The 13,485-nt window shown below is 40.5% G+C and overlaps 1 protein-coding gene across 1 annotated transcript in view; it reads right to left on the reverse strand.

Moving 5' to 3' along the window:
- The window catches only part of CFAP20DC (CFAP20 domain containing), a 232,124-nt gene that overhangs the window by 53,496 nt on the left and 165,143 nt on the right, over positions 1 to 13,485 (reverse strand). Inside the window, exon 14 of the mRNA XM_047097108.1 lies at positions 4,500 to 4,703. Within this exon, the coding sequence (XP_046953064.1) occupies positions 4,500 to 4,703 (204 nt within the window). The remainder of the gene's footprint in view (positions 1 to 4,499; positions 4,704 to 13,485) is intronic.

Here is a 13,485-nt window from a genome sequence, read left to right on the forward strand (position 1 = left end):
TTTACTCTCTACCTCCCTCCAACCCAGTGAACATCTCAAGGCTGGGTCAAGCCTTATTTGTATCGCCAGCACAGTTCACAGCATACTGTACCACTCAAAAACAAAGGCAAAGCAAAAAAGAAGTATGTGGAATGAATTAATGTGGGACAGATAAGCTAGGTTGAGGTGAGAGTATAACAGCACTCTAGCTGGTCTTAAGGGCTGCTTCAAGTTAACACACTCCTTACTTGCTGCCTGAAGGCCCCTGATCTGTAACAGAACTAACATACTTTCTTTGAGATTTGCAGACCATTGGTCTTGAGGAGTGAAGGACCAGAACTTTCCCAGACCACAGAGGCCAGCAAGTCTGTCTGAAGTCACCTTGGCTTTCCGACTAGCCCAGCAAATTTTGGCAAAATGTTTTTCTTTTTCAGGTCACACAAAAGATTTTACTGACCTCCCTCTGTGTAGCTGTAGAACTTGCCCTCCTTTGTGGAAAGAACAGTGCTTCTTTGCATCACGAAACAAGAACTGGACCCCCTCACACAACCCCTGAGCCCTGAGAGAATGTCTGTAGCTGGCACCATCGAGTCTGAGTGTGATCAACAGATGTTACTGGCCACCGCACTCACTCTGCTGATTAACTACCCTAAACTCCTTTAAAAACTCCTGGGCCATGCAGAAACCTTGGAGTTGCCCTTTGGCCAAGGGTCTGCCTGCTGGCCTCCTGAATAAAGCTCAAACTCCTTTCTTTTCCTTTTTTTTTTTTTTTTTAAGTAGGCTTTCATGTCCAATGCAGGGCCCAACATGGGCTCAACGTGGGGCTCAAAGACTTGAGCTGAGGTCAAGAGTCAAATGCTTAACCAGCTGAGCCACCCAGGTGCCCCTACCCTTTCCAATCCAAACTCATCTCTCCAGTAATGATCTTTCAGGTGATGGCCAGGTGAACTTGGGTTCGGGAACAAGAGTGTAATGGAGATATTCCTGTCTGTTAGTAGCAGAAAGGAAGGTCTCTTACAATGAGGCCTCGCGAAGCTACAGCAGGCTTTAGAGCTAAGTCTGAAGAGATAATCAGGTACGAGGTACAAGGATGTGTGCAGAGTGTGTTCTGGAAGTTATAACTTGGACCAAAAGTGTGGAATGAAAGCTGAGGAACAGTGAGAGATGAGCCCAGGGAGTGGGGCAGGTCTCAGATCATGGGGGGTCTTGTATTTTGCCTAAACAAAGAGGCAATGGGAAGCTAGGAAAGGCTTTATGCAGGGAAGAGATAAGATTAGATCTGGGCTTTAGGAAGATCACTAGTGTGAATAATAAAGATAATAATGACAACTAACTTTAATTTACCAAATGCTTATTATGCCTCAGATACAGTGCCAAGTGCTTTACAAGGTCACAGCTTGGATTTGAACCCTGGCAATTTGTTCTCAGAGCAGAGGCTCCTCACCATCAGGCTGTGGTGCCTGGCCTGGAGGCAGAGAGGTAACCAGGAGACTATGGAAGGAATGTGGATGAAAATAAAGTGCCAAAGCTATGGTGTTAGGTGGTGAGGGGATTTGGAAATGAAGGGGTGGGAGAAGTGGAGGTGTCCTCCACATTTCTGGTTTGAGTGCCAGTGTGGATGGTGGTGCCATTGAGATACACAAAAAGCAGGAGACCATAATGATCAAGTTATGAGTTTGTTCTTCTTTTTCACCCTCCCTGTACAACTTCTAAAGGGAAAGGCATGAGCTCTCAGACAGACCACAATGGTTCTTGCAAATTGCTCTATTTAAACTCTGTATGAACAACAAGATGCAGTGTTCATTAAGAAATGCAATTTTCCATTTGGTGATAGTTCCAATATTGAAATAGGCTGAATTTGATGCAATAATAAACATATCTTATGAATACCAAAGGTAGGCTTTTCAATTATTTTCTCTGTCAAAAAAATAGACTGTTTTCAATTTCTCATTTGGTCAAATGGAGGGGTTATTAAGTTCATTACCAACGATGTTATTTTTGGCCACGCACTTTTAGAGCAGAGCAGTTGTTGTGCATGAGGACTTCAGTCCTTGCCAGAACAGGACAGGGATGAGAACACCGTATCCAGGGCAACCAAGAGCTCAGCCTTTTCAGTCCATAAATAATCATTCCTCAGTTTGCCCTTTGTAATGCTGGTCTCCAAGTTACTTCACGACAGAAAGAGCTTGTTTAGGGGGCCACTGTTCTTTTTCTTACTTTCCATTTAAATGACTGCTAAGGATTATTTTATAAGAAAGGACATATTTCAATTCCATTCTAAATTATATTGGCAAAAGTCTGCAACTTCTTTTTTTTTTTTTAAGTTTATTTATTTATTTTGAGAGAGAAAGAGAGAGCATGGGTGCATGCAAGTGCACACACAAGTTGGGGAGGGGCAGAGAGAGAGGGAGAGAGAGAATCCCAAGCAGGCTCCATGCTGTCAGCACAGAGCCTGACTAGGGGCTTGATCCCACGAACTGTGAGATCACGACCTGAGCTGAGATTAAGAGTTGGACATTTTGGGGCGCCTGGGTGGCTCAGTCGGTTAAGCCTCCGACTTCAGCTCAGGTCACGATCTCATGGTCCGTGAGTTCGAGCCCCGCGTCGGGCTCTGGGCTAATGGCTCAGAGCCTGGAGCCTGCTTCCGATTCTGTGTCTCCCTCTCTCTCTGCCCCTCCCCCGTTCATGCTCTGTCTCTCTCTGTCTCAAAAGTAAATAAACGTTAAAAAAAAAAATTAAAAAAAAAAAAAAGAGTTGTACATTTAACTGACTGAGCCACCTAGGAGCCCCTGCAACTTATTCTTATGTTCTTAGCTCTGGCTCCAAGGATACTCTGAGTAACCAGCACACAGAAATATTTTTCTTTGGGGGGGGGAGGGGTAGATACTCTTTGGCACCAAGGCTGCTGGAGTAGTTACACAGGCCTGATCATTCAGTTTAATGAAAATATAACTAAGGCAAGAGAAGCCTGCCCCCACGTCTTGTTAGAGCCAATCTGAATTCGTCCTCCATGAAGACTTGTTAAGTACTCTCCAGAGCAAAAATCTCACCTTCTGCTGGATGTAGCACTTATTTGGCAAATTAAGTCCCACATTGAGAAGTCACTTTATCATGGTGGTTAGAAGCTCAGACTCAGGAGTCCTGCCAAGCTAAGGCTGAATCATTTCACTCAAGAGTCTCAATTTTCCCATCTGGAGATGGAAACTCAACAGCATTTACCACACAGGACAGCAGTAAGGAATGGATTAGATAACACATGTAAGGCCTAGTGCCAGAGCATCTGAGATTTCTAAGACCTACAAAGATGCTGGAGACTTGGGAAAAAAAATTTCTTGGAAGGAAAATCGCAAAATTAATGAATATTTAATTCAATACTTAAAACATATGTTATCCACTGTCAACTACACTTGAACTCAACCTTTATATAATTTTATATAAATATAAATCAGTTACTCAGTTTTATATTCCCTTTCAAAAACTGTATAGTAAAAAAGTTGTATTTATTGTTGGATCACAGTGTATTTTAATGTTTGATCTGATGTTGAATGTGACCTTATTGTAAATATAAGTAAACTACAAGTAAATTTCCTTAGGCCAATGGAGGTCTTAAAATGTCTCTAGGTACTTAAAGAAATGGTAGCTCTAATTACCACTATTATAATAATACTGATTTTATTATTCTGCCTTATGGCGTTTTTAAAGCTGTATAGGACTGTTCTGTCAGTGCTTCTGCTTTGTCCTTCCAATTCAGCCTTAAGATCCTTGAGGACAGTATTGGGGAAAATGGACTGAGTCAAAACACTGGGTTCTTCTCTGGTTCCACCACTCACCAGGTGTGGAAGCTTGGACCCAGGATAGGTTAGTTTTTTCACCTGAAGAATGGGAAGGCCCTGACCTGATCCAGCTCCTTGGCTGGCCTATAGTGAGGATGGTGGGCCATGTTTAAAAGGGCTTTAACTGTATAAACGTACGGGAAAATACAAGCTGCTGAAGCATCTGCAATGCCTACCATGGCCCTTAGACACAGGGAGGAGTAAACATCCTTCTTTTTCATTTACTTAATAAACATTCATTTAACAAATATCGACCCTCTTCTGTGTGCCAGGGCTTGTGCTAGGAGCTGGGGATTCAATGAGATACCCAGAATTGACAGTAAAATTACTCTTTTTTGCTTTCAATGTATGTTTGTATATATCACCATACAATTACCTGAAGGTAAGACAATTTAAGAAAAGACAGACCTAAAATGGGCTCTGAATATTTTTCTTTTTTTTTTTTAATAATTTTTATTTTTAAGTAATCTCTACATCTGACCTGGGGCTTGAACTTACAACCTCGAGATCGAGAATGGCATGTTCTACTGACTGAGTCAGCCAGGCGCTCCTCAATGGGCTCTAAATATTTCTCATGGGGAGTGTTCTCATGCTGGCCCTAGTTTTCCCAGGCAAGGCTGGGCTTTGTTAGAAAGAAGCTTGCTTGCCATTAAGGCAATAAACAAAGATGCAAATCCCCAGACTCACAGGTGGCAGGCAGGAGTTCCAGGTGGTTGTGTCATCACTGCTGGTGCTAATGCTGACATTACAGTTGTCCACCTGGGAAGCACTCAGGCCATGGGAAGCCCCCATATCCTCCAGTTCTTCATTCTGTTGCCGCCGCAGGCTGGCCAGCATTTGCAACTCAGATTCACTCATCTGGCTGGGCTGATAGTTCCTCCAGTCATATTCCTGACCAAGAGAGAAGAAAGGGACAGAGCAAAGGGTTACTTGGCCATTCTTAATTTGTTCTATTCACTACCAACAGATGTTACTCTACAGCCTTAATCCCTTTCAAGGGCTCTCCACTGACTGATGCCCTGACCCTTAAAGTGCCCTTATACAATGCCTACCCCACCTGCCTCACTTTGTTTGTTTGCTCCCAGCACATCAGCCACACTGTCTTTCATTAAAGTCCTCAAGAGCATCAAACTCATGTCTGCCTTAGTGCCTATGCACATGCTAGCCTGTGTGCCCCACGTACTGGCTAACTCCTAGGTGCCCTTTGGGTCCCAAATTGTGTCATCTTCCAGGGAAGCCTTTTAGGACAAACACAAACTGGGTCAGCCCCTCCACAGTAAGTGCTCTCATGGAATCATAAGGTGCTCATTTTTTAGCATTTATCACAATTGCAGTTATGCAATCATTTATGGGATTCACAGGTGGTCTACAGGCTCTACAAAGGCAAACACCATTGCCTTATACTCATTGTATTTCTCATGTCTGGCGCTTGACCAGTGTTTGACTACAAAAAAATTCAAAAAGTTTTTTTTAAAAAGAAAAATCACTTTCCAGGTGAAGATCCAGTTTACAAGAATACTGATGAATTTCATCACTGTAAACATTATGACCAAATACATTCAACTTTCAGTAAGATTGAGAATGACTGATGCTAATAAAAGCCACCAAATAAAATATAATCTTTTTTTTTTAAAAACTTTTTTTTTTTCAACGTTTATTTATTTTTGGGACAGAGAGAGACAGAGCATGAACGGGGGAGGGGCAGAGAGAGAGGGAGACACAGAATCGGAAACGGGCTCCAGGCTCTGAGCCGTCAGCCCAGAGCCCGACGCGGGGCTCGAACTCACGGACCGTGAGATCGTGACCTGGCTGAAGTCGGACGCTTAACCGACTGCGCCACCCAGGCGCCCCCAAAATATAATCTTAAGATGGGAACAAGTAAGTTCTGAAAGCCATAAAGACCTCATAGCTATAACAAACACACTGAACTGGACTTTACTATATATATACATATATATAATACTATATATATATGCGTGTATCTGTCATATATATATATATGCGTGTAATCTGTCTGGTATATTTCTCCCCAAGAATACTACTACAAATCTTTAGAGGCTAATGGAAATATTCTTTCAACGTACAGGGAAGAAACTGTCATATGGAATTTTCAAAAACCTTTCTTTCTCTATGGTCTAAAACCAAGTTTGATGGCAAAGGTTAATTTTAACATCGCTAAAATGTTAGCATCACTTGTGAGTACTGATTTACATCCGGGACTGCCATATAACTTAAAAACAATCTTGGAATTTTCTTGCCCATCTGCAAACACTGGTTGTGCTCAAAAAGGTTTCATGACACACTAGAATTTTTTAGATACTCAAACCTCTATACTTACTTTCTCGGAGGACTCTTTGAGACAGCTACTGTCTTCTCTTCTTTTCTGCCTCATAGGGATGTAAAAAATTAAGGAAATATAATTTAAAAAATTCTTGTGTTTCTACGACATTAAAAAGTTTTAAATAAAGTACTGTCATTATCATAACTAGGGGATTATGAAAGCTTGTGATCTAATAATGTGATGTAGACATTTTCTGGAAAGTTGCTAGTGGAAACTCATTTAAATTTTTATAATTTGTGGCTGCAGCAGCCTGGCACCCTGAGAGACCATGCAATCTCTAATAGGAGATTCCATGAGTATTTAATATGTTTTGAGAGTTCTTGAGACAAAACAGGTATCACAAGAAGAAAAAAATTTATACTCTAATGAGTATCTAATGAGTGTTTTTTCTAATGAAAAATACTAAAACAAAAGAGAAACAGAAATAATTTAAATGTAGAAGAAATAGTTGGGGGAACAATAAACATAAGAAAAGATGCTCAGCATCACTGTCATTAGAGAAATACAAATCAGCACCGCAATGAAACACCATTCATACCCATTAGGGCTGTCATTATACACAGTTGGACAGTAGCAAGTGTTGGTGAGGATGCAAAGAAATTGGAATCCTCACGAGTTGCCGGCGGGAATGTAAAATGATGCCACCACTTTGGAAAACAGTTAGGTGGTTCCTCAAAATGTTAAACATGGGCCGCATGGCCCAGTAATTCACTCCTGGGTACATACGCAAGAGAAATGAAAACAGATGTTCATACAAAAACTTGAACACCAAAGCTCACAGCAGCACTATTCATAATAGCCAAAAAGTGGAAACAACCAAATGTCCATCACCTGATGAGTAGAGTTTTGCTTATCCACGCAATGGAATGTAATTTACCCATGAAGGGTCATGAAATACTGACATGTGCTACAACATGGATGAACCCTGAAAATATTCTGCTAAGTGAAAGAAACTGCAGACAAAAGGTCACAGATTGTATGATTCCATTTGTATGAGATGTTCAGAACAGGCCTATCCATAGAGACAGAAAGCAGATGGGCTGTTGCCCAGGGCTGAGAGGTCTGGAATGGGGAGCGACTGCCAATGGGTATACAGTGTCTTTTGTGGGGGATGCAAATGTTCTAAAATTACATGGCTACAGAATCTCGTGAATATGCTAAAAACTGAACTGTACTCTTTAGGAGGCTGACTTTTATGGTATATGAATTATATCTCAATAAAAACAAGGTAGTTCAGTACTCAGATGTGAAAACTAGACTCACAGCTTGACTGTGGGCTCAACAGTGAACATTGCGACTTGCTGTGCTTTGCTTCAGTTTTTCTGTCAAAAAAAAAGGAAAAAAAAGAAAAAAGGAAAACAAAAACAGTATGAAAGATTCTAATGTGTCACCTAAGCATGTTAAGTGGCTTGTCATTGCTAACACACACTTTTACAGTGAGAAAGGAAATTCTGTTTTCATCTTTCTTGAGAAAGCTTTAATATGTACTCAGTGTGATTAATTCATCCATTCCTTTTATTTATTTAATCTACAAACCTGTACTGTGCCTCAGGTACAACCATAGGTGTTAGGGCAGAAAACCAAGAGACAATGGGCATTGGTTAAGCCTGACAGATCTGAGTCTGGGCCCTAGTTCCATTGGTTAGCAGCTTGATGTGACTGGGCAAATTACCTAACCTCTCCCTTCCTCAGTTTCTTCATCTGTAAAATGGATACCTCATGCATACCTCATATATACCTCATGTATACCTCATGTGATTTTCAGTGGGCTGAATGAAGTAATGTATGTAAAATGCTTAGCATAGTATCTGACAAACAGCTACACTAAGGGCCCCCAAACTTAGGCTTTGTACCTCTATGAAAAAATGTTTGAGTATGTACCTTCTAATATATGATTATTTATAAATTAAACAATGTGTGTACATGTGTATATATATATATATATATATGTGTGTGTGTGTGTGTGTGTGTGTATGTATGTATGTAGTTTTTTAAAGAGATAGGAGTTTATTGAATATACCACAGGGAGTGGTGGGCAGGACAGCATAGGAGAGACTGTCTGCCACATGTATAGCTATATTAAACTAGTATGCATAGTATAAAACATATATAAAACGGTGGAGCTTAACAAAAATGGAAATAGCTCAAAAATTTTCTCCTTCAATGATCCCAATGGATCATTTTTGGTGTACATCTTGGGTGAGTACCTCCTTCTTGAGGACCACAGAGTTGGCAATCAATACATACGCTTCCTGTTATTACTGTTCTTTCCTCTCCCCCCTCCACCCAGTGGGAGTTCATCTATTCTGTACTATGCCAGGAGCTGGGAGTATAAAGAAAATAAGACACACCTCTGTCCTCATGGAGCTCATAGATGAGAAACGGGAGACATAACAGGCATTATAAATCAGGGTATTATATGTACCGGGATCAATACTACAACAGAGATATGACTAAGATGCTTGAGGAATGCAGTACAGCAATGACTAACTGCCCAGCCGAATTGGAAGACACCTCACAGGGGTCCAAGGTGACACTGGATAGTAATTAAATTTGTTGACAAAGGGAATGAGTGGCCTTCAGAGGGAGTGAGCTCTCTCTACCACCGGAAGTACTAAAGCAGAGGCTGGGGAAATGACACCTGCTGGGAATATTGCAGTAATCTGCAGTGGTGGAAACGGACCAATTGATTCATTCATTCATTTACTCTACAAATACTGAGACCCTATTGTGGGCCAGGAACTGTTGATGCTATGCACTCTGAATTTCCATGATTTTATTTCATACAATAGTAAAACGTGTTCTGACAACAACCTGGAAGAGGCAGCCAAAGATGAGCAGAGAAAGAAGTGATGTTCTCCAGGGTCATGAATAGAGCAACTGGTGGCAGAGACAGGTAATTAACTTAGTCTCCTGATACATTCTTGATTTGTAATCTCTTAAACCATTTCAAAATTATCAGAAAGGCTGAATCATTTATTCATATATATATATATTGAAAGAAGTCTTGCAATAAAGTCTTCACATGAAAGGGGACTCAAGCACAAGACACTATCTAACTAAATTATACAACGCTTGAGAGGCAAGTGCCTTATCTAATTCTATCTCTGAAAGGCTCAAGATGTTATGTATAACCCAATTTTGCCGCAAAATATCCTTGGAGGAAAGAAGGGGGACATTGATATATCAGTCAGATTTGTTTCAGGAAGGAGGTAATGGGCTCAAGGCTATATACAATTCTGCTGTGCTCAGATTCCCAGGCAAGTCTTTCCCTCGTGAAGCCATTCAAGCCACTCATTTTCATTGATCTTCCTTCAGACATTTAAAAAATTTTTTTTTCAATGTTTATTTATTTTTGGGACAGAGAGAGACAGAGCATGAACGGGGGAGGGGCAGAGAGAGAGGGAGACACAGAATGGGAAACAGGCTCCAGGCTCTGAGCCATCAGCCCAGAGCCTGACGCGGGGCTCGAACTCACGGACCGCGAGATCGTGACCTGGCTGAAGTCGGACGCTTAACCGACTGCGCCACCCAGGCGCCCCCAGACATTTTTAGAAGCCTAACACAGTGAAGCCACAAAGACAAATGAGATGTGGCCCCTTAGAATCTAGTAAGGAAATCAAGAGCTAGAAAAAAATGAACATAAAATAAGGTAGCATACACCTGAATGTAGTATTAATCAGAGTCTTAATCATGATTAAAAGGAAAATTGATAATTCCAGCAAAATAATAAAACACAACAAACAAAAATAAGCTTATAACTTGATGCCCTTCACGTAATCTCTCTTCTCAAGCTAGTAAGGCAGAAGAGCTTAATTGATGAAACACGTGCCTATAGAATGTTGTGAGCCTCAGATAAGAGCTCGTTTTACTGAACAGTTCTAAGTTCTAAGGCTAAGTTCACAATGGTGGTGTACAGCCAAAATGAGACACGGCCCTGGGTTAATAAGATCAGGTGAAGAAACTCATTCCATTCTATATGGATGGGAGAGTAATAAAATTGGGAGAAAATTGGGCCGTTATTCTCATTCTGGAACCGATAAAATCTCCAAGACTCTCTTTCTGAATCAGGTTTGCATTGTAACAGTGCCTGAACCCGCAGCATACGGAACATCATGTTGTAAAAAACTCTTAATGAAAGGTCTACCAAACTATCCCTGGCTCTTTGTATTCTTTTAAGCTACACCAAGATACAAAAACTACTACTACAAAGGGACGGTGCCTGTTAGAGCAGAATATAATGTGAAAGGCAATGTAAGGAAAGGAATTACACCAAACAGTCTGGCATTTCAGAAAAGAGAGAAGTCACTTCTTGTAGGATTGGTCAAGCTTCATGGAGGAGATGGTCTCTAAGCTGGACCTCAAAGGATAAGAAGGGTGATACGGCAGCATATTCTAACCAGCAGGCAGGAAAACATACAGCAAGGTAGAAGTATCGAGCTTATGTTCATAAAAAGCATTAAATACACTAGAAATACTTAGACTGTTTCAGAAATGAAATCGGAAATCGAGTTCCAAAAGAACAAGGATGGAAATGTCTAGAATTTAATCTAAACCTTTTATGACCAAATGGCTTTCACTGCCCTACCCAAGTTTATTAAAAGTCTATGATTCTAGAGGCGCCTGGGTGGCTCAGTCGGTTAAGCATCCGACTTCGGCTCAGGTCATGATCTCACGGTCCGTGAGTTCGAGCCCCGCGTCGGGCTCTGTGCTGACAGCTCAGAGCCTGGAGCCTGTTTCAAATTCTGTGTCTCCCTCTCTCTCTGACCCTCCCCTGTTCATGCTGTCTCTCCCTGTCTCAAAAATAAACGTTAAAAAAATAAAAAAAAAAAGTCTATGATTCTACCAAAGGACATATTCTTATTGGATTATATGATATCTCTATTATTTAGTCATTATTATTATTTTTAAAGTTTATTTATTTTTGACAGAGAGAGAGAGAGAGAGAGAGAGCTAGGGAAGGGCAGAGAGAGAGGGAGACACAGAATCCGAAGCAGGCTCCAAGCTCCGAGCTGTCAGCACAGAGCCTGATGCGGGGCTCGAACTCATGAGCCGTGAGATCATGACCTGGGCTGAAGTCGGATGCTTAACCAACTGAGCCACCCAGGTGCCCCATCTATTTTTTATTTTTAAGGAATTGTCATACCATTTTCTTACTAAAGAAAACAAAAACACTAATTTGAAATTTTTTAATGTTTACTTATCAAAAATACTAATTGGAAAAGATATATGCACCCCTATGTTTACTGTAGCATTATTTACAATAGTCAAATTATGGAAGCAGCCCAAGTGTCCACTGAAAGACAAATGGATAAAGAAGATGTGATACACACACATACACACACACATAGACACACACACAGGAATATTAGCCATAAAAAAGAATGAAATCTTGCAACAACATGGATGGACCTAGAGAGCATTATGCTAAGTGAAATAAGTCAGATAGAAAAAGACAAATACCATTTGATTTCGCTCATGTGGAATCTAAAAGAGAAAACAAACGAACAAACGAACAAATAGGGAGAAGAAACTGATGGTTATCAGAGGGGAGGTGAGTGGGGGATGGGTGAAATAGCTGATGGGGGTTAAGAGGTATTGACTTCCAGTCATAAAATAAGTAAGTCATGGAGATGAAAGGTACAACCTAGGGAATATGGTCAATAATATTATAATAACGTTTTATGGTGACTATATTTGCCATGGTGAACATTGAATAATGTATAGAACTGTCAAATCTCTATCATACACCTGTAACTAATGCGTTGTATGTCAACCATATGTCAATAATGAATTTAGAAAAAAGAAAGAAAAAAGGCATATTCTCAGTAGCTCTCATCAAAAGAATGGATAAATAAGTGGTATGATAGTGGCACAGTAGGACACTATATAACAATGAAATAAGTGATACACTGAATCTCACAAAAGAAATGCTAAGAAACCAGGCACAAGAGGATAGAGACTGGTAAAACCAGTATGGGGGTTTGGAGGAAAATCTGAAGGGATAGTGGCAGAAAGGGATAGTGACAAGGAGGGAGGGGCTCCTGGTGTGTTGGCATTGTGCTGTTTCTTGATCTGGATGGTGGTCACGTGGATTTTGTTCAGTTGGTGGAAATTCATCAAAGTAGGTACTTAGGATATATGTACTTCTCCATGACCAAAGCTGGCAAAGAAGTCCAAGATTCAAAAAAGATTTCCTAGGAAGTAATTAGTTGTTAATCACTCGCACTTTATTCTGCACTGTCTTAGCTGGGGCAAAAAAAAAAAAAAAAAAAAAAAAAAGAAAAAAAGAAAAAAAAGGCATTTTGTAAATGCTGAAGAGTCAGTATCACTGGTAGGTTCAAATGTGTATTATTAAGAGTTTTGAAGTTATCACTAGAAAGTTTTGGAACCCAACATAATAGCAAGAAAAGTAGTAGAAATCCATTTTCCAAAGCTAATTTTAAAGTTTAATTGGCATTTTGTTATGAAGATTAATCTCCTCTCTATTGCTATTGGCAGACAGTGTTTAATGTCTACATTGATGTTTTAAATAATAGCTGGTGGTAAATTAGTGTTCAGGCATCTCTTCACCAACTAGCACCCCCTGAAGACTGGTTTCAAAGTCCTGAGCATGTATCCCACACAAGAATTTGCCCTGATTCACTAGGGATGCAGACCCACTAAAGATAAGAATGAAGGGAAGACAGAAGCCTCAGAGATGAGCTGCAAGTGACACATACATGAGCAAATAGCTCTTTCACAATATATGGTAGCTTTTGGCATATGTCTTCACCATGCAAAGGGGTAAATCAAAATGTAAAGAGCAGGCCACGGTGTAACTTGAAAAACTTTGCTAAATCGAAGGGATGACCTACCAACTGAACACAGCAGACATCAGAAGGCGGGTTATTTAAAAGAAACAACTGGTCAGAATCTAGACTGTGTTTTGTCAATGGCATTCATGTTGACCTAGGCTTAACCAGACCCAATGCCACCTCTGCAATGTCTGTCACAAACATTTTGGCTTGTAACCTGGAGACACTTCAAAACCCCTGACTCAATTTGTACTTCATCATCTATGCATACTAACCCCTTAGGAATGTCTCAGGTAGAGAATTCTCAGGTAATTTAAATGCAATAGTGGCAAAAGTCCTTGCAAAGAGGTTGCTTTGTATGTCATATATATAGCTCTCTTTGGCGGGGCGGGGGTGGGGTGGGTAGAGGGCATGAAAGTATTTTTTTAATTGTTTTTTTAAGTTTATTTATTTTGAGAGAGACAGAAAGCAGGGAAGAGGCAGAGAAAGAGAGGGAGAGAGAGAGAATCCCAAGCAGGCTCTGCACTATCAGAGT

Source organism: Lynx rufus, unplaced genomic scaffold (assembly GCF_022079265.1).
Source record: "Lynx rufus isolate CCGP_SWC_20201006 ecotype Redwood Valley unplaced genomic scaffold, mLynRuf1.p SCAF_4, whole genome shotgun sequence".
Taxonomy (NCBI): Eukaryota; Metazoa; Chordata; class Mammalia; order Carnivora; family Felidae; genus Lynx; species Lynx rufus.